This window comes from Pseudophryne corroboree, chromosome 1 (assembly GCF_028390025.1).
Source record: "Pseudophryne corroboree isolate aPseCor3 chromosome 1, aPseCor3.hap2, whole genome shotgun sequence".
NCBI lineage: Eukaryota > Metazoa > Chordata > Amphibia > Anura > Myobatrachidae > Pseudophryne > Pseudophryne corroboree.
In genome coordinates, this window is record NC_086444.1 from 71,465,143 (window position 1) to 71,487,902 (window position 22,760).

General features: G+C 44.7%; 1 protein-coding gene across 1 annotated transcript in view; it reads right to left on the minus strand.

Annotated features, from left to right (window-relative positions):
* ADAMTS12 (ADAM metallopeptidase with thrombospondin type 1 motif 12) overlaps positions 1 to 22,760 on the minus strand; it is a 1,230,701-nt gene that overhangs the window by 280,562 nt on the left and 927,379 nt on the right. Inside the window, exon 14 of the mRNA XM_063960568.1 lies at positions 13,050 to 13,170. Within this exon, the coding sequence (XP_063816638.1) occupies positions 13,050 to 13,170 (121 nt within the window). The remainder of the gene's footprint in view (positions 1 to 13,049; positions 13,171 to 22,760) is intronic.

Below are 22,760 nucleotides of genomic sequence, written 5' to 3' on the forward strand. Positions count from 1 at the left end.
AAATAAAGTGTAAAAATAAAGCAGCCAGTATTTACCCTGCACAGGAACAATATAACCCACCCAAATCTAACTCTCTTTGCACATGTTATATCTGCCCCCCCCCCCCCCCCCCCTGCAGTGCACAAATTTGCTGCTGCGATCAAGTCTGAATTAGGCCCTTAATTACTTTTTGTTGAGCTACAAAAACAGTTAATTTTCCTCTTATTGTACGGCAAGGATTATTTCACCAATGAGTTATTCCACACCAAATCAACACAGGTTGACTGCTAGACAGGCGAAACTAGTTGATGCTAGAGCACCATACCACGTCTGCCGGCGGACATCTGATGCTTTGCTTTATTTGACACTTACGGATTTACAAGCAATTTGCGGTGATTCCCAACTTCTAGAAGTGACTTTCAATTCATGTTTATGAATGCCCTTGAAGAATTTATGGACTTTGTATGAGTTTTATTTGATAGCAAGTTCCTAATAAGGACACTGCAAGATCTTGGGACTTATCATACTGCACGTCATAAAGGATTAATTATCCTCTAAGGTGAAAGATTTGCGGAGGCATTTCACCCCCTAATATATGTTTTATGCTGTATTGTTTATATGTAGTATACCGGTATTAGGACTCACTTTTTGTAGATATTAATTAAATAAATGTGTATCTTTTTGTGCCTATATATTTTAAATAAAAAATTCCTCATAAAAATGTATGATCATTAATTTAAATAGAAGTGTCAATATCTGATATCATAGCGCTTGGAGGGCTTTTCTTTGGTTTCTTAACACAACACAGGTTTCAGACTGACTATTTCAGATTGTAATAAAATTTGGTATTATAAATGCTGCCATAGGTGTAAAAAAAACCACACCAAAATCTTAGGCTGATATAAGATAAGAATAATTTATTGTCACTATAACATAAACATGTATAGTGAAATTACATGCAGTTCTCGTATCATATACACCAGATAAAATACATCACATAAAATTTAGCAAAGTTGAGAATTCAAGCTAACAATCACAAAAGGGAAGAAACTATTCCTTAACCTAGTGGTACGATATCTTGAACACCTATAACTTCTCCCCGATGGCAGAAGGGAAAAAAAATGCATTACAGGGGTGACCCCTATCTTCAATCATCTTAAGTGCCTTCGACAGACTCCTTGCAGTGAGTACGTCCGCCAACCTAGCCAAGGATTGGCCAATGATCCTCTCTGCAGATTTAATCACTCTTTCCAAGGCAACAAGATCAGAACACTTGGCATTACCATACCACACCGTGATTGCGTAGGTCAGCAAGCTCTCAATCACACAGCGGTAAAAATTAACAAGAGTTGATTGCTGCAGACCTGCTGCTTGGAGCTTCCGTAAGAAAAAAAGACGCTGCTGAGCCTTCCCGACCACTGACTTGATATGCAAGGACCATGATAAATCCTCTGTAAATTTAATCCCAAAAATGTTCACATCGGTAACCCTATCCATCTCCTCACCATTCAATATCAATTGGCAGATGCTAGATTTTTGAGATTTCCTAAAATCTATCACAACCTCCTTAGTTTTCTTACCATTAATGGTTCAACGGTTTTGAAGTTATATGCCCTTAAAGTTGCAATTTTTTTACAAAAAATTTGCTATTAGCATTTTTTTTTTAAATTGCACTTGCAGCTCATCTAATTAAGCTAGACAGTTGGGCAAGGCCTCATTTTAAACCTCTTTTTATGGGCTTTCATATAATATATATATAACACAGCAGTATATTTCCATTAAAATTCTAAATTCTACATTTTTCAAAAAACTAAATTTAGATTTAATCAAACAGCCAATTAATTTAAATTCCTTGAAAAAAAATCTAAAAAAATGTTCATACTATTGTAAATAAATCCTCAAAGTTTTATTTTGGGATCATGATGGGATCACATGCTATAAGAGCTTTCACTTTTTGAGTGATTCCTAAAAATTGTATTTAAAAAATCAACAAACATATTTTTTCCAATGCATACTTCTCTTCAGGTGTGTTTGGGGACGAGATTCTACAGACTGCGCCAGCTCCCACTTCTGTGCAGGCGCATAACCTTAAGTGGAAAGATACTGTACTTCATGTGGAAAGATACTTAAATTGTTTTAAATAGGCCTGCCTCTTACATTTTCCTACAAGTGTTCCAGGGACAGGATAGGTTTGGGTGGGCTTTAAATAGTGAAGAAAACCGCAATGGTCACTAAGTTAAGCCCACCTAAACCTAACCTGTCCCTGGACCATTTATGTCACATTTGAAAAAGCGGAGTGTTTAATTACAGAGGAATAATTTACACTGTAAAGGTGTGTACACACGGTGAGATAAATCTGTAAGATTTTAACTATACAGTCAAAATCTTAAGGAAAGTTAGTGCATATCTCAAGGTGTTAGGCAGCTTGCGACACCGATTCTATCCCGATTCATACTTCCGCGGGGTCGGTATCGCAAGGCTAGATAGACTGTGCAGGCAAGTTAATCTTGACTATCTAGTGTACTATCTAGTACAAAGTATAGTCAAAATTGGCACTTGGAGGGTCATTCTGACCCAATCACACGCTGCAGTTTATCTCAGCGGTGCAATCGGGTCAGAAATGCGCATGCACCGGCGCATGCCAGACGGCCGTAGGCCGTCGGGCCGCTACGATCACCTCTGCCTGATTGACAGGCAGAGGCGGTTGCTGGGCGGGGGCGAAGTGGCGGCGTTTGGCCGCCGTTTCGTGGGTGCGGTCCGGCCAACGAAGGAGTGGCCGGGCCGAACGGGGGGCGGGCCGCAGCGGCTGCGTGACGTCACACGCAGCCGCTGCGGGCTGGGGAGCGATGAGTAGCTCCCGGCCAGCACACTAATGATGCGCTGGTCGGGAGCTACTCTTGAAGTGCAAAGGTATCGCCGCTGTGCAGTGCCTTTGCACTTCTGCGGGGGGGCCGGCACTGACATGCGGTGCGGGATAGCCCTGTGCTGGGCGTCCCCCCGCATGTCAAATGTCAGTGTGAATGATCGTAGCTGTGCTAAATTTAGCACAGTTACGATCATCTCAGAATGACCCACTTAGTCACAATCGTATATAGACAAAATCTCAAGCACAAATAGTCAAAATCTGTCCTATCTGGGCTCTAGAGGAGATCAAGGGAAATCGCATAGCCAACATCGGGCATAGCAAGGATCTCACAGTGTGTACTCGCCTTAACCCTCCACCAGGCGCACCTCTGGGACTCCCGGGTACCGGCGCGGTGCGCCTGACAGGCGCCTGTTAGAAAATCATCATTAGCACCTAATTAACTCAATTTTAACACTCTTAAAGTGATCAGTGACCTTCACTAGGACGTACAAAGAGAGAAATCGTAGGTTTTACGGGCCATTTCAGCAGAAAATCTGAAGCAAAAAATAAGAATTTACTTACCGATAATTCTATTTCTCGGAGTCCGTAGTGGATGCTGGGGTTCCTGAAAGGACCATGGGGAATAGCGGCTCCGCAGGAGACAGGGCACAAAAGTAAAGCTTTTACAGGTCAGGTGGTGTGTACTGGCCCCTCCCCCTATGACCCTCCTCCAGACTCCAGTTAGGTACTGTGCCCGGACGAGCGTACACAATAAGGGAGGATTTTGAATCCCGGGTAAGACTCATACCAGCCACACCAATCACACCGTACAACTTGTGATCTAAACCCAGTTAACAGTATGATAACAGAGGAGCCTCTGAAAGATGGCTTCCTAAACAATAACCCGAATTAGTTAACAATAACTATGTACAAGTATTGCAGATAATCCGCACTTGGGATGGGCGCCCAGCATCCACTACGGACTCCGAGAAATAGAATTATCGGTAAGTAAATTCTTATTTTCTCTATCGTCCTAAGTGGATGCTGGGGTTCCTGAAAGGACCATGGGGATTATACCAAAGCTCCCAAACGGGCGGGAGAGTGCGGATGACTCTGCAGCACCGAATGAGAGAACTCCAGGTCCTCCTTTGCCAGGGTATCAAATTTGTAAAAATTTACAAACGTGTTCTCCCCTGACCACGTAGCTGCTCGGCAGAGTTGTAATGCCGAGACCCCTCGGGCAGCCGCCCAAGATGAGCCCACCTTCCTTGCGGAATGGGCCTTAACAGATTTAGGCTGTGGCAGGCCTGCCACAGAATGTACAAGTTGAATTTTGTTACAAATCCAACGAGCAATCGACTGCTTAGAAGCAGGTGCACCCAACTTGTTGGGTGCATACAGTATAAACAGCGAGTCAGATTTTCTGACTCCAGCCGTCCTTTAAATGTATATTTTTAAGGCTCTGACAACGTCCAACAACTTGGAGTCCTTCAAGTCGTCTGTAGCCGCAGGCACTACAAGAGGCTGGTTCAGGTGAAACGCTGATACCACCTTAGGGAGAAAATGCGGACGCGTCCGCAGCTCTGCCCTATGTCGAATGGAAAATTAAATAAGGGCTTTTATAAGACAAAGCCGCCAGTTCAGATACTCTCCCGGCCGAAGCCAGGGCCAGTAACATAGTCACTTTCCATGTGAGATATTTCAAATCCACATTCTTTAGTGGTTCAAACCAATTGGATTTGAGGAAATCTAAAACTACATTTAGATCCCACGGTGCCACCTTAGGCACCACAGGAGGCTGTATATGCAGTACTCCTTTGATAAAAATCTGGACCTCAGGGACTGAGGCCAATTCTTTTTGGAAGAATATTGATAGGGCCGAAATTTGAACCTTAATAGATCCCAATTTGAGACCCATAGACAATCCATGATTGCAGGAAATGTAGGAAAACGACCCAGTTGAAATTCCTCCATCGGAGCACTCCGCTGCTCGCACCACGCAACATATTTTCGCCAAATACGGCGATAATGCTTCGCGGTGACTTCCTTCCTTGCCTTTATCAAGGTAGGAATGACTTCTTCTGGAATGCCTTTTCCTTTTAGGATCTGGCATTCAAACGCCATGCCGTCAAACGCAGCCGCGGTAAGTCTTGAAAAAGACAAGGACCCTGCTGAAGCAGGTCCCTTCTCAGAAGTAGAGGCCACGGATCGTCCGTGACCATCTCTTGAAGTTCCGGGTACCAAGTCCTTCTTGGCCAATCCGGAGCCACTAGTCTTACTCCTCTTTGCCGTATAATCCTCAAAACCTTTGGTATGAGAGGCAGAGGAGGAAACACCTATACCGACTGGTACACCCAATGTGTTACCAGCGCGTCCACAGCTATTGCCTGCGGATCTCTTGACCTGGCGCAATACCTGTCCAGTGTCTTGTTGAGGCGAGACGCCATCATGTCCACCATTGGTTTTACCCAACGGTTTAATAGCATGTGGAAAACTTCTGGATGAAGTCCCCACTCTCCCGGGTGAAGGTCGTGTCTGCTGAGGAAGTCTGCTTCCCAGTTGTCCACGCCCGGGATGAATACTGCTGACAGTGCTATCACGTGATTCTCCGCCCAGCGAAGGATCCTGGCAGCTTCTGCCATTGCCCTCCTGCTTCTTGTGCCGCCCTGTCTGTTTACATGGGCGACTGCCGTGATGTTGTCCGACTGGATCAACACCGGTCTTCCTTGAAGCAGAGGTTTCGCCTGGCTTAGAGCATTGTAGATTGCTCTTAGTTCCAGAATGCTTATGTGAAGAGACTTTTTCAGGCTCGACCACACTCCCTGGAAATTTCTTCCCTGTGTGACTGCTCCCCAGCCTCTCAGGCTGGCATCCGTGGTCACCAGGATCCAATCCTGCATGCCGAATCTGCGGCCCTCCAATAGATGAGCCTCCTGCAACCACCACAGAAGGGATACCCTTGTCCTCGGCGACAGGGTTATCCGCAGGTGCATCTGAAGATGCGACCCTGACCATTTGTCCAACAGATCCCTTTGCATGGAATCTGCCGAAAGGGATTGCTTCGTAAGAAGCTACCATTTTTTCCCAGGACTCTTGTGCATTGATGTACAGACACCTTTCCTGGTTTTAGGAGGTTCCTGACCAGGTCAGATAACTCCTTGGCTTTTTCTTCGGGAAGAAAAACCTTTTTCTGAACTGTGTCCAGAATCATCCCCAGGAACAGCAGACGAGTTGTCGGCATTAATTGGGATTTTGGAATATTCAGAATCCATCCGTGCTGCTTTAGCACCTCTTGAGATAGTGCTAAACCCATCTCTAGCTGTTCTCTGGACCTTGCCCTTATTAGGAGATCGTCCAAGTATGGGATAATTAATACGCCTTTTCTTCGAAGAAGAAATATTATCTCGGCCATTACCTTTGTAAAGACCCGAGATGCCGTGGACAAACCAAACGGCAGCGTCTGAAACTGATAGTGACAGTTTTGTACAACGAACCTGAGGTACCCCTGGTGTGAGGGGTAATTGGAACGTGGAGATACGCATCCTTGATGTCCAAGGATACCATAAAGTCCCCTTCTTCCAGGTTCGCTATCACTGCTCTGAGTGACTCCATCTTGAACTTGAACTTCTTTATGTACAGGTTCAAGGACTTCAGATTTAGAATAGGCCTTACCGAGCCATCCGGCTTCGGTACCACAAAAAGAGTGGAATAATACCCCTTCCCTTGTTGTAGAAGAGGTACCTTGACTATCACCTGCTGAGAATACAGCTTGTGAATGGCTTCCAAAACCGTCTCCCTTTCTGAGGGGGACGTTGGTAAAGCAGACTTCAGGAAACGGCGAGGTGGCTCTGTCTCTAATTTCAACCTGTACCCCTGAGATATTATCTGCAGGATCCAGGGATTTACCTGCGAGTGAGCCCACTGCGCGCTGTAATTCTTGAGACGACCGCCTACCGCCCCCGAGTCCGCTTGCGAAGCCCCAGCGTCATGCTGAGGCTTTTGTAGAAGCCGGGGAGGGCTTCTGTTCCTGGGAAGGAGCTGCCTGTTGCTGTCTCTTCCCTCGTCCTCTGCCTCGTGGCAGATATGAATAGCCCTTTGCTCTCTTATTTTTAAAGGAACGAAAGGGCTGCGGTTGAAAGGTCGGTGCCTTTTTCTGTTGGGGAGTGACTTGAGGTAGAAAGGTGGATTTCCCGGCCGTAGCCGTGGCCACCAAATCCGATAGAACGACCCCAAATAACTCCTCTACGCATCGCCTGTCCACTGTCGTGTCCATAAAGCTCTTCTGGCCGAAATGGACATAGCACTTACCCGTGATGCCAGTGTGCAGATATCTCTCTGTGCATCACGCATATAAAGAAATGCATCCTTTATTTGTTCTAACGACAGTAAAATATTGTCCCTGTCCAGGGTATCAATATTTTCGATCAGGGACTCTGACCAAACTACCCCAGCACTGCACATCCAGGCAGTCGCAATATCTGGTCGTAGTATAACACCTGCATGTGTGTATATACCTTTTTGGATATTTTCCATCCTCATATCTGATGGATCTTTAAGTGCGGCCGTCTCAGGAGAGGGTAACGCCACTTGTTTTGATAAGCGTGTTAGCGCTTTGTCCACCCTAGGAGGTGTTTCCCAGCGCTCCCTAACCTCTGGCGGGAAAGGGTATAAAGCCAATAACTTCTTTGAAATTAGCAGTTTTTTTATTGGGGCACCCCACGCTTCATCACACACGTCATTTAATTCTTCTGATTCGGTAAAAACTACTGGTAGTTTTTTCACACCCCACATAATACCCTGTTTAGTGGTACCTGTAGTATCAGCTAAATGTAACATCTCCTTTATTGCCAAAATCATATAACGTGTGGCCCTACTGGAAAATACGGTTAATTCGTCACCTTCACCACCGGAATCAGTGCCTGTGTCTGGGTCTGTGTCGACCGACTGAGGCAAGGGGCGTTTTACAGCCCCTGACGGTATTTGAGGCGCCTGGACAGGCACTAATTGAGTGTCCGGCCGCCTCATGTCGGCAAACGACTGCTTAAGCGAGTTGACGCTATCCCGTAATTCCACAAATAAAGGCATCCATTCTGGTGTCGACCCCCTAGGAGGTGACATCCTCATATTTGGCAATTGCTCCGCCTCCACACCAATAACGTCCTCATACATGTCGACACACACGTACCGACACACAGCAGACACACAGGGAATGCTCTATACGAAGACAGGACCCACTAGCCCTTTGGGGAGACAGAGGGAGAGTCTGCCAGCACACACCAAAAAGCGCTATATATGACAGGGATAGCCTTATGATTAAGTGCTCCCTTATAGCTGCTTTTATATTAATATATTGCCATTTATTTTGCCCCCCCTCTCTGTTATACCCTGTTTCTGTAGTGCAGTGCAGGGGAGAGACCTGGGAGCCTTCCTGACCAGCGGAGCTGTGACAGAAAATGGCGCCGTGTGCTGAGGAGATAGGCCCCGCCCCTTTTTCGGCGGGCTCGTCTCCCGCTATTTAGTACATTTAGGCAGGGGTAAATATCTCCATATAGCCTCTGGGGCTATATGTGAGGTATTTTTAGCCTTTTTAAAGGTTTTCATTTGCCTCCCAGGGCGCCCCCCCCCAGCGCCCTGCACCCTCAGTGACTGCCGTGTGAAGTGTGCTGAGAGGAAAATGGCGCACAGCTGCAGTGCTGTGCGCTACCTTAAGAAGACTGCAGGAGTCTTCAGCCGCCGATTCTGGACCTCTTCTTGCTTCAGCATCTGTGAGGGGGCCGGCGGCGTGGCTCCGGTGACCATCCAGGCTGTACCTGTGATCGTCCCTCTGGAGCTTCATGTCCAGTAGCCAAGAAGCCAATCCATCCTGCACGCAGGTGAGTTCACTTCTTCTCCCCTCTGTCCCTCGTTGCAGTGATCCTGTTGCCAGCAGGAATCACTGTAAAATAAAAAACCTAAGCTAAACTCTCTAAGCAGCTCTTTATGAGAGCCACCTAGAATTGCACCCTTCTCGGCCGGGCACAAAAATCTAACTGGAGTCTGGAGGAGGGTCATAGGGGGAGGGGCCAGTACACACCACCTGACCTGTAAAAGCTTTACTTTTGTGCCCTGTCTCCTGCGGAGCCGCTATTCCCCATGGTCCTTTCAGGAACCCCAGCATCCACTTAGGACGATAGAGAAAAGACAAAACACGAACATGAGTATAAGATTGGGCGCAGTGTGCCTGAGAGGCCCCCCTGGACAAACCTACATATTTCTGCAAAATATCCACAACCTTTGTCATTTTCATTCATAAAATGAGCAAAATAAACAGTTAATAGATGAAAATAAAAGGAAAAACGAACCTTCAAAAGTGGGAGGAGTTTGGGCGCAGTCAGCACCTAGAGATAGGACGGTAATAGGAGGGACAGGCCCCTGCGCCCCCTTGGGCCGGAGAAGGAGCGAGAACAGCTTTGCGGCGACTATCATGCCAGCTGCGCCTGACTGAGGGTTAAGAGGAAAGAACAGCAACTTGGAGAATGGGTGCTGGGAGGTAGAGACACAGCAGACTGGGAGCAACACTGCTCTCAAAAGAAGAACCCTCAGTCACCCGGCTATGCTCAAGCTACTGTACAATTCTCCCATTTATGATGTATTACAAGGGAAAAACAAAAACTGAGCTTATAAGCTATGGTGTTATTTCAGACTGTCTGGAACACAACACAGTCTACTGCTTCCAGAGGAAACTCAAACTTCTTGTAGAATAAATTAGAGAAATCACCCAAAAAAGATTTTGTACTTCTCTGATGAGTCAGCCGCACAAGTTAAGAATAAGAAAAACTTTGAAAGTAAAAAAAGTATCACGCATTCCTGTAATGTTTTCCTCTGCCCAGTCAAAAAGTTGTTGTGGCGTAAAAATCTGATTATCATATGGACGTTTCAGGGCTGCTAAGGATGCTAACCTCTTCACTGTGCCACCTACACTATCGCAAGGACCTTTGACTCGAACAGTCGCGGAAAAATGCCACTCTGCTTCTATACCAAAATCACCTTTAAGAGAACATAAGTTGCCAAAGTTTTACTTATTCTTAAATTGTGCAGCAGATCCATCAGAGAAGTAGAAAATCTTTTTTTTGTGATTCTTCAAATTTATTCTACATGAAGTTTGAGTTTCCTCTGGAAGCAGTAGACTGTCACTGGGTTGTGTTCCAGACAGTCTGAAATAACAGCATAGCTAAGATGCTCAGTTTTTATTTTTCCCTTGTAATATACCACAAATGGGAGAATTGCACAGTAGCTTGAGCACTGGTCCAATGATAGGTGACTGAGGCTTCTTTTTGTGAGTGCAGTGTTGCTCCCTGTCAGGGCTGTTTCTAGCCAATTTGGCTCCCAGTGCGAGATTTAAAAATGCGCCCCCCCTATGACATAAAAAAGTGCCCCCACACACACACACCTAGATAAAAAACAACAACTTGCGCGCGCACCCGACAAGGGGGCGTGGCCTCATCTAAATGGGTGTGGCCTCATTTAAATGGGCATGGCCTCGTCTCAAAAGACTACCTCACAATCCAGTTTTTGACCACCACAGGAAAAAAAAATTCTACCATATTAAGCCCCACACAGTAATGCCCCCTGCACCATATTATGCCACACACCGCAATGCCCTTGATACATTAAATCCCCACACTACGGCAGGCAAGAGTCCCCATTTCACACATTACGGCAGGTGTCCCCATTTTACACATTGAGAGAGAGAGAGAGAATACTTACAGAGGCAATTACCGCTCTTCGGCCTGCCTCACCAGTCGCTCCTCACGCCGGCCTTTCCCTCTTCCTAACTTGGATCCCCCTCTGTACTCCGCTCAGGAAGGGGGGGGAGTCTCGCGGAGTGACGGGGTTGCGTGGTGACGTAACGACGCAACCGCGTCATTCCGTGAAACTCCGCCCCACGAGCGGGTTACTCAGGGAGAAATAGGAGGGGGAAGCAGGGAGCCACAGTTAGTGCCGTGGCAGGCGCCCAGTGCGGTTTCACTGCTCGCCTGCCCCAAGAAACGGCCCTGCTCCCTGTCTGCTGTGTCTCTCCCACCCAGCACCCATTCTCCAAGTTCTTGTTCCTCCGTGCTCCCAGTACATACTCTCCCAGTCTGATACTCCTCTGTAATTAAACACTCTGCTTTTTAAAATGTGACACAAATGGTCCAGGGAAAGGTTAGGCTTGGGTGAGCTTAACTTAGTGACCAATGGGCTTTTTTTCACCATATAAAGCCCACCTAGACCTATCCTGTCGCTGGACCATTTGTCGTGGTCCAGGAAAATGTAAGAAGCAGGCCTATTTAACACAACTGAAGTATCTTTCCTTATGGAGTATCTTTCCACTTAAGTTTATGCGCCTGCACAGAAGTGGGAGTAGTCTGTAGAATCTCGTCTCCAAACACACTTGAAGCTGCAAGTGCAATTTAAAGAAATGTTAACACAGATGGGGCCTCGCTCATCGTTGCAGTTTCTCCACCTAAACTGAGTATTTGTCCTGCCTTCGCCATAGCTCAGGTTGTTGAGGTGTTGCACATAGAGGCTCGTTGAGGCGCGACAACATACACAGCATGCAATACACTTCTTCACCACTGGATGGCTAATGCTCCACTAATCCAGTACTGTAGAGCTATTAGCAGTGGATAGATATACAGCACAGTACTGTAATCGTACTGTAATAGTTTACTCTTAGCAAGCCCTGGCAAATGGGCAGTGACAACTGTAATGTTATACACACAGACCAAAGGTCAGACGGTTGGAGTCAATCAGGAACTTGAAGTGTATAGCATACTGTAAATAAAAGGATGCTGTAGAAAATATTAATTCTCTGTCGGGACCAAAAAAATAAATCAATAAATAAAAATAGTGTATATCTCTGCAAACTTACGTGTTAAAGCAATGGTCCATTAGCGTCAGGGCTATATGAGCATCCAGTTCCCATAGGCAATGCAGCATAAGCAAAACCAATTGAAAGGGACCACTGCTTTTATGTACACGTGACTTTGCGTCTCTATCACCAGGCATCGTGACCTAGCGGTGAGGTGTACCATGCCCCTTGCTCATGGTGAAAAGAATTGCAGCTTTAAAGGCATATAACTTCAAAACCGGTGAACATATCAGCCTAAGAATTGGGGGTTTCTTTACATTCCACCCTGGGTAATCCTACGCACCCAAGATGGCTGCCGCACCTGGTACCTTGTGAGGGTGGAATACAAAACCCTTGGAAGTTATTACCCAAAATGCCTACACCAATCATGCATTATTCTTTCTGTGTGCTCAAGGTTTTCTTTTATGTCTGTGTGGTTAATCTTTTGATGTATTACTTAAATCTTCTGTATTATGTGCATTGTTTTTGATGTCTTTAAAGCGCCTTGAGTTCTGTTGGAGAAAGAGCGCTATATAAATCAAATTATTATTATTATTATTATTACATCTATGGCAGCATTTATTATACCAAATTTCATTACAATCTGAAACCTGTGTTGATTTGGTCTGGAATAACCCCACTGCCTCAGTCAGGAATTCCTTTATTGTTCACAGAACTACAGATGAAGCCATGCTAATCGTGGCTCCGTCTGTACCTGGGCGCACCCTCCTAGGCACATCCATCGCAGTGTCTGGGCTGCGCGCTTGTCCATGATGCGCATGCTCCCCATTCACTACAATGGGAGTGTCTCTGTGCACTCCCGTAGCAGGGCTAGGTGCCGGATCGCCTAGTCCCGCCAAGAGTACACGTCAAAAGTTGCTCTGTTATTTCTGGATGATTCCCACCAGAAGCAACCGCACCTACTGGGGAGGTGGTACTGCTGCCACTGGTTGTCCTGCCACTGGAGGCAGGGAAAAGAGGTCAAAGTTAAAAAAAAATTAATGTGAAAGTTAGTTTACACATTTAAACAGTATCAATAAATGAATGTGTTGCCACCAGTATTGTAGAGAGCAGTGGCTGGACTTGAGGATGAGGTACACGTGGCCAAATCCCGAGGGTATAGCCACGGCAACTCTAAAAACAAAAAGTATAAAAAACTGTTATGCACAGACACTTCCGGACCGTTTAGAAAAGTCCAGGCCCAGGTAATTAGTACCCTCCCTCCCCTTCCATCTTGGAGACCCTGGTTGCAACAATGACACTGATTTGCAATTAGCAGGGTAAGTGTTAATATCGACTACCGTTATCATTCACATATAGTAACAACTCGGAAAGAATGGGAAGAACTATTACCAAATCCTTCACTTTGATCAAATGTTTTCATGACTGTTTGGCAGCTGGAGCCGTCTCCCAGGCAGATTCCGCATCGATCTTCTGTAGCATTGGAGTTTATTTCATAGTCACAGCCAACACTCTAAATGAAAAACGTTAGTCAGAGTCAACAGTACGGAAAAACACTCATATTATCTATATTCAAAGCATTGAGCGGAATAAATTGTTTAGCTTTGCATTTTAAACATGACGTTATCTTTCTGAACAGTGCCTGGTACAATGTGTAAAGTCTGCTGAGAAACTGAAGGAGGCCCGGTACTCGAGGAAATGCAAACATGCTACCTAGAGATACTGTACACAGTAATAATGGAGAAAATAATTTTTCACTCAGAACAATTAGGTACACATGTCATACATCCAGTTCCTATAAGGTGTGCATGTATAACGTATGTGAAGTTACAAGGTCAATATCATCTGAACACAGCGGGGATAATACAGACATAAGTGCAAGTCGGTTCTGTGCGCTTGTCTTGCTTGGGGGTCTATTCATGAATCAGTGAAAAGTGTGGAGAAGTGAGCCAGTAGAGTAGTTGCCCATGGCAACCAATCAGCACTGAAGTAACATTTATAATTTGCTTACTATACAGTTGTACGGAGCAGCTGATTGGTTGCCATGGCCAACTTCTCCACTGGCTCACTGCTCTACTCTTTTCACTGCTTCATGAATAGACCCCTATGTCTGTTATCCAGAGCCAAGTGTACGCAAGTACAGGCGAGGCACAGCTGTAGCTCCACTTGCGGATTTTGTGGTGTAACTGGGTGACAATCCATGGCATATTACCAATAGGTGCATGGTGTGTGGTGCACACGGGCCCCCCAAGCCATAGAGACCCGTGCTGCCCATCCTGCACCGAGCATTTGTCACCATCCAGAAGAACTATATTATATATGGAGGAGAGAGAGAAAGATTCTAGTTGAATAGTAATGATCTGCACAGCATTGGGGCAGCTTTCGTCTCCGCATCTCCAATGCTGCAGCCAGCGTCATACTGGGTGTCCAGGAATTTGCTTCCAGTCCGTTGATGCCAGAACAGTGTTTAGAAGCTCTTTAAACCCGCTACCTGCATCGCAGGTGATTGCAGGTGCGAGTGCAGAGAACCGGGTGCCTCTAAGCATTCATGCTGGAACAATTGCTGCAGATTTGCTCTCAACTTGCATTAGGCCTAGCATCAGTTGGTACCGCAGCTGTTTTCTTTTTTACTACTTTTAAATAAATAAGACGATAAGGAGATCTACAGCACAATATCACCCAGTGTATAAAGCTATTCAATTGTTGGTTTAAAAAAAATAAAATCAAGAATTAAATATTTTAAATTATTACAATTATTATTCAGGTGGTTATGTGTATTATCCGATGTTGATGGTCCATAAAGGTACCAAAGTCTTCAATTATATCTCATACAAAGATGTGCGCTTTTAAAGAGATCCAAATCCAACCGAATTTTGTGGAGCTAAACCAAAACCCAGTCCGGATCTCCAGAGGAGAGGCGATGTCCGGATCATTCCGCGGTATGGAATTCGGATTTTAAATTTGCATTTCAGGTTTTGGATTTAAAAAAATTACCTGATTTTAGCTGTTTTTCATTTTCATCAATGATTATCTTTTCTTTTTTTTTGTATCGATTTTTAACCAAAATAAACATCAAATTTGAATCAAAACACTTGAGGATGGTTTTGCCAAAAACCAAAACACGATGAAGAATTAAAACCAAAAGACAGGGGTCTGCGCACATCTCTAATTTCATATAATTTCCTAACCAGATCATTTAAGAAAATGATCCTAATGCTACTGTACATAAAACTAACTTTCTCCTACAAAGATATTGTGGATATTATAGAAGTCTTCATAATATAACCATCTAGGGGATCCGGTCTGAAGATCGACAGTGTCTAGGTCGACAATGTTTAGGACGACCACTATAGGTCGACAGTCACTAGGTCGACAGGGTTTCTAGGTCGACAGGTCAAAAGGTCGACATGAGGTTTTCCCCAAAAAAACTTTTAAAACTTTTTCATACCTAACGATCCACGCAGACTACGATTGGGAATAGTAACCTGTGCCGAGCGCAGCGAGGCACCTTGCCCGAAGCATAGCGAGCCATGCGAGGAGACACGATGCACTAATTGGACTTCCCGGTCACTGTACGGAGAAAACGACACCAAAAAAACATGAAAACCCCATGTCGACATTTTGACATGTCGACCTAGAACATGTCGACCTAGTGACTGTCAACCTATAGTTGTCGACCTAAACACTGTCGATCTAATGAGCCACACCCGTATCAACAGACTTGTCTATAATGAAATTAGAGCAACCAATGTTAATACCACACAGAGATTGGTATAATTATCATACACTACACTTAGGTGCAGACATGTAAATAAGATATATATTCAACCTGAGAGGCAATTAGCCCATTATTATTTCTCACTAAACTTTCGGCTCTGATGACTGTGGTTTGCATGGGCTCTTGGGTTACTCAGACATCGTCTAAAATCATTAAATATAATAAAGAAGCAGTATTAAATAGCAGCTGGCATAAATCCAACATAATAGCAATTGAGAGAAGTGAGACGTAATCCATGCAGGGTCGGACTGGGGCATGTAGGGCCCACTGGGGGAATACAGTGGTAGAGGCCCATGTTTAGGGGTGTGGCCAGTCTCTAGAGGTTGTGTGCACAGCCGCCACATTGGTTTGCCTAACCATTTTGCATGGGTTGGTCCCCTAGATAAATTTAAACAGTAAATACTGTAGTACATGCATGATAATGTACTAGATTAGTAACAGCACAATCTGGAACCTGATCCCTAGAGGAGGGGGTGGGGCCCCAGGCAGGAGGGCCCACCGGTGGTTTCCCCTGTACCCCTGTGGGCCAGTCCAACCCTGATCCCATGTAATAGGTTCATGATTAGTCTGGATGGACCTGTGCTCCTTGGCTGGAAATGATCACTCACTGGAGGCGGGGTCAGCAGGGGGAGAGATGTACCAATCCTTGGAGAGTGATAAAGTGGTGCAGTTGCCTGAGGCTTGATACATTACCCCCTTGGATCTCCAGTAGGACAGAAATTACTGTTACAAATGCTATTGAAAGGGATTAATAGATGCACAGTTGTCACTTGTCTGAGTTACATGATTGTTAATCCAAATATTACAATTCTCCAGCCAGGAACCCTGACCCGACATTGAACATGGCCTTCTGCGATGACATAAGACACACGCTCTGCGTTGGTGCCATTTGTTCCACCGAAGGCTGTGTAAGCCCGAGGGACATTAAACCACAAGGCGTTTGAGTGTTGCCCCCTTTAATAATGTCCCGGTAGTTTGCCCTTTAAGGGAGTCAGATTCATTTTTAACAGCCAATAGTAGTTAAACCTGGAGGATTTTTTTTTGTCTTTAACAGTGGTGTGAGTCAGAGGAACCGCCTCTTTGTTCCAGTCCCCCCCTCCCCCACCACCTGTTTTTGTGTATGGTTTATTAGTGTGTGCGTGTGGCGGAAAAGATCGGTAGTTTGTTTGTCAAGTTTTAGGCTTAGTGAGTGCGCTCTCCTTGCAGTGGGGTATGGAGTAAACCAATTGTCCTGGACAGGAAATGGTTACACCATCTGAACAGGTGGGTTGTGGAACGGAGAGTTGAACACCAATGATTGCTTTCTGTGTGGGTGTGTTTGGTTGTTTTATCCGTTCTTTAGTTCCGACACCATTTCAAAAAACTACATTTACAAGTATAATTTGGTCAATACTAAATTTGACAAATATTTGAAATGCCAGCACTGTCGTCTGTGTTTCTATTCTTAGTGGTTAAGATATATATACTATATATATATATATATATATATATATATATATATATAACAAATGAGTAGCACAGAAGCATGTGACAAAAGCCAGTTAGCATGAAATACTAACAGAGAGAGTCAGATTCAGGCGTCTCATTTCCACAAGTCCGCATTATACAGTATATAATTCTTTCAGCCAACATAATTATAACTGCACAACGCATGAGTAAGTGGAAGTATGACCAGAATGTACGTTTCATTACTGCTATATATAATACCAATGTTACACTACAGGGACTGTGCATATGAAAAAGCAAAAATGGAGAAGAACCTTAAAACGTTATCATCAGAACGGCACAGCGGGTGCAGGGCCACCAAGAGGGGACAGCAGGAGGAAACTGAGCAAAACCTCATCAGCACACTTATCATTAGCAGTGCACTGTGTAGTACACACTCAGGGGGACATGTACTAAGCCTGGACCGTGACAAAGCCTGACATGATATTACAATCAGGGGAAGTCAAGTGTCACTCTTTCTGTCAGGATGAGAGTGGGTCCTTTTGGTACCGTTCTATATGGAATTTTGTACTTTTATGGTCTCTACAGAGTTTAGAAGTAAAGATCAGTGTTCACAACTCTGTAGAGGGGATCAGTATGAAAAACCGACGGTCAGGATGCCGGCTGTCAGTGTACAGACAATGGCATCCTGGCTGTCAGTATGCCGGCAGTGGGGTGAGCGCAGAGAGTCCTCTTACGGGCTTGCTGCACTCGCCACAGGTTCTATGGGTCTCGTGGACACCCACGAGTGGGAATAGCCCCTGTGAGCCGGGATACCGGCTGGCGGCACTGTCAGCAGTTGGGATTCCGGCATCAATATCCTGAAAGCTGGGATCCCGACTATCGTCAATGTAGCTGCATCCCCTACAGAGACCCTAAAAGTACAAAATTCAATCTATAATGGTACCAAAAGGACCCACTTCTATCTTGACAGAAAGAGTGACACTTGACTCCACTGATTGTAATATCATGTCAAGTAACATTATGCATTGGTTGGATATTGTCTATTCAATTTGAATTTTATACTGTCTATATACCGTGTTTGTTTGTTTTAGGTTTTTAAAAAAAAAAAGTTTTATAAACAATTTTATATAGTCAATATGTAGGACAAAAAAATGGGTATTGGTAGAACCAAATTTCTGGAGAAAGAGATATAAAATGATTGGATAACAGGGTGTACTAGCTAGAGATATTTAAGTAGAGCCATTTGGTGAATATAAGGAAATAACCCAAAAGACAGATATAAAAGTAACTCTGTCAGAGCGCCCTTTGTATTTGTATTCTGGAACTTAAACTTAAACTGGCGGGTCCTGATCAGGAGGAATGGCTCTAAGTCAGTAATTAAACAATTAATAAACAAATTAGTCTATTTAATAATCATTTATAAATACAAGTAGGCACACTGGGACCATCTATATTTGTATGTATATATATATATATATATATATATATATATATTGGGCAAAGAACGGTGTACAGGTGCGCTGGTCAGTCTTTAATTAATGGTTTGCAGTCCCCAGGTGATTCCACACCTGGGCTGTTAACACTGGTGAACCACCACCGCTGCACTTCTCCAAAACACTCAGGACTCCTTGAGCAAATTTCTGGAAAAAAAGGGATTCAGGAGAATGCGCCCTGAATGTAATAATACCTTTTTGGACCCACACTTTGGGCCAGTTTATACGTAAAAGAAAAATCCACAAGGCTGGTGCATCAACCGCTGTGTCCAGAAGCCGGGACCGTACACCGCGCTGCTTTCAGAAGCCCGTCCGGCCACCCGCAACGATCACAGGGAGATGCAGAGACCGAATGAGCGGGCTTCTGAAAGCAGCGCGGTGTACGGTCCCGGCTTCTGGACACAGCGGTTGATGCACCAGCCTTGTGGATTTTTCTTTTACGTATAAACTGGCCCAAAGTGTGGGTCTAAAAAGGTATTATTACATCTATACCTGTAATTTGGTTCTATTGATATGTTTTAAAAAATAAATTGGATTTACACTATGGGCGCATTCTCCTGAATCCCTTTTTTTCCATATATATATATATAACCCGACCAACGGCGGCACTCAATGGGGAACTTAAAGTAATGTTAAGAAAGGGAGATAGACTCCTGTAGCTGATCAATCAGCTACAGGAGTCTGTCTCCCTTTCTTACCATTACTTCAAGTTCCCCAGTGAGTGCCGTCGTTGGTCGGGTTATATATTTCACATGTTGTGTTGGAAGGCACCGGGGCATTGCGACAGGAGGTATTGAGTGCCGGGCACAAGAACTGTATATATATATATATATATATATATATATATATACACACACACACTGCTCAAAAAAATAAAGGGAACACTTAAACAACACAATGTAACTCCAAGTCAATCTCACACTTCTGTGAAATCAAACTGTCCACTTAGGAAGCAACACTGATTGACAATCAATTTCACATGCTGTTGTGCAAATGGAATAGACAACAGGTGGGAATTATAGGCAATTAGCAAGACACCCCCAATAAAGGGGTTGTTCTGCAGGTGGTGACCACAGACCACTTCTCAGCTCCTATGCTTTCTGGCTGATGTTTTGGTCACTTTTGAAAGCTGGCGGTGCTTTCACTCTAGTGGTAGCATGAGACGGAGTCTACAACCCACACAAGTGGCTCAGGTAGTGCAGCTCATCCAGGATGGCACATCAATGCGAGCTATGGCAAGAAGGTTTGCTGTGTCTGTCAGTGTAGTGTCCAGAGCAAGGAGGCGCTACCAGGAGACAAACCAGTATATCAGGAGACGTGGAAGAGGCCGTAGGAGGGCAACAACCCAGCAGCAGGACCGCTACCTCCGCCTTTGTGCAAGGAGGAACAGGAGGAGCACTGCCAGAGCCCTGCAAAATGACCTCCAGCAAGCCACAAATGTGCATGTGTCTACTCAAACGATCAGAAACCGACTCAACGAGGGTGGTATGTGGCCCGACGTCCACAGGTGGGGGTTGTGCTTACAGCCCAACACCGTGCAGGACGTTTGGCATTTGCCAGAGAACACCAAGATTGTCAAATTCGCCACTGGCGCCCTGTGCTCTTCACAGATGAAAGCAGGTTCTCACTGAGCACATGTGACAGATGTGACAGAGTCTGGAGAGGCCAAGGAGAACGTGACCGGCATGACCGGTTTGGCATGACCGGTTTGGCAGTGGGTCAGTAATGGTGTGGGGTGGCATTTCTTTGGGGGGCCGCACAGCCCTCCATGTGCTCGCCAGAGGTAGCCTGACTGCCATTAGGTACCGAGATGAGATCCTCAGACCCCTTGTGAGACCATACGCTGGTGCGGTTGGCCCTGGGTTCCTCCTAATGCAAGACAATGCTAGACCTCATGTGGCTGGAGTGTGTCAGCAGTTCCTGCAAGACGAAGGCATTGATGCTATGGACTGGTCTGCCTGTTCCCCAGACCTGAATCCAATTGAGCACATCTGGGACATCATGTCTCGCTCCATCCACCAACGCCACGTTGCACCACAGACTGTCCAGGAGTTGGTGGATGCTTTAGTCCAGGTCTGGGAGGAGATCCCTCAGGAGACCATCCGCCACCTCATAAGGAGCATGCCCAGGCGTTGTAGGGAGGTCATACAGGTACGTGGAGGCCACACACACTACTGAGCCTCATTTTTACTTGTTTCAAGGACATTACATCAAAGTTGGATCAGCCTGTAGTATGTTTTTCCACTTTAATTTTGAGTGTGACTCCAAATCCAGACCTCCATGGGTTAATAAATTTGATTTCCATTGATAATTTTTGTGTGATTTTGTTGTCAGCACATTCAACTATGTAAAGAACAAAGTATTTAATAAGAATATTTCATTCATTTAGATCTAGGATGTGTTATTTTAGTGTTCCCTTTATTTTTTTGAGCAGTGTATATATATAAACACACACACACACACACACACACACACACACACACACACACACGTATATATATATATATATATGCATACATATATATATATAAATTCAGTACAGTCCACACTCACGTTTCGTAGATTCATGCTGGGGTGACGTCCAATATGGAACAAAACCACAAGGTCAGTCCACTCCAAACAATATAGTGAAATAATGGGAGCACTCACCAGTCTTCATGCTTAGAAAATGTATTGATCAGATAATCAACAGGATACAAACTTCACTGATGTCGTTTGTATCCTATTGATGGTCTGATCAATAAATGTTCTAAGCATGAAGACTGGTGAGTGCTCCCTTTATTGCACTATATATATATATATGTATATATACATATATATATATATATACACACATACATACACACAAAGGGGGTCATTCTGAGTTGTTCGCTAGCAGATTTCGTTCGCTGCGCAGCGATCAGGCAAAAAATCGGCACTTCGGCGCAATGCGCACGCGCGTCGTACCATAACAACAAACTATGTAGTTTCACACAAGGACTAGCAAAACTTTTCAGTCGCACAGGCAGCCGCAGAGTGATTGACAGGAAGAGGGCATTTCTGGGTGTCAACTGACCGTTTTCAGGGAGTGTTCAAAAAAACGCAGGCGTGCCAGAAAAAACGCAGCCGTGGCTGGGTGAACGCAGGGCGTGTTTGTGACGTCAAAACAGGAACTGAATGGTCTGAAGTGATCGCAACGCTGAGTAGGTCTGAAGCTACTCTGAAACTGCACAATATTTTTTTGTAGCCGCTCTGCGATCCCTTCGTTCGCACTTCTGCTAAGCTAAAATACACTCCCAGTGGGCGGCGGCATAGCGTTTGCACAGCTGCTAAAAAGTGCTAGCGAGCGAACAACTCGGAATGACCACCAATGTTCACTGGCGGCACTCAAATGAAGACACAGGTCAGCTAGATGTAACCAATTGGTTACATCTAGCTGACCTGTATCTTTATTTGAGTGCCGCCGATGAACATTGTATGTAGACTACAAGCTTCTTGTGGTATGCGGAGGGCACCTGATTTAAATCATATACACACCTATTTTGCATAACTTGAGGAGTGCCGCCTTATTCATTTTGTTATCTATCTATCTATCTATCTATCTATCTATCTATCTATCTATCTATCTATCTATCTATCTCTCGCTCTCTCTCTCTATATATATATACTGTATACACGAGTATATCTTATGCGTTGTGTTGACCATAATTTAGGTCATTTAGTCGCATACCAAGAAAGGTTACAAAATAATACATATTGTAGGCCCCTTACTGCGGCTCAGCCAGGTGTTTATGTTGTGTATACTGTATGCCTGATGTCTATGTTTATCTCAGTAATATGTTAACAAATCGTAATATGCGAATAGTTTCTATTTTATGAGCAGAAGGAGCTATTTCCGCATGTTTTCCATTCAGACAAATTAAATAAAAATGGACTTTGCTAAGTCTATGTTTCTAGGCTATTAGTTAACGAGGTTCCCTGCTGCGATGCATGAAGTGTTAGCAGTGGTGACGCACTAAGCATTAGGGAAAGTAACAGCTGCTAAGTTGTGGCAGCTAATGATACAGCTCCCCCTTACAGAAACTAATTCCTCTGCCGCTAACACAATTACTAGACATCCATCCTGGGTACTTAAGTGAAGCATTAGTGACCCAAATGTCACTCTTGGTTTGCTTAATCATTTTTAAATGTTCACAGATTTGTATGTGTTTCAAATTGTGATCATGTCCCCAAGGAAATCATTTTCCCTATCTGGCACAGATTACCATAGGGAACGCCAAATATCACAGAGACAAATGCTGTCATTGTGACAAGATTCATTTCATGTGTCACCAACAAACAGACCCGCGGAGCTCAGTGCCAAGCTTACGGACGTGTGCAACCTGCATGTAGGTAACTAAATAT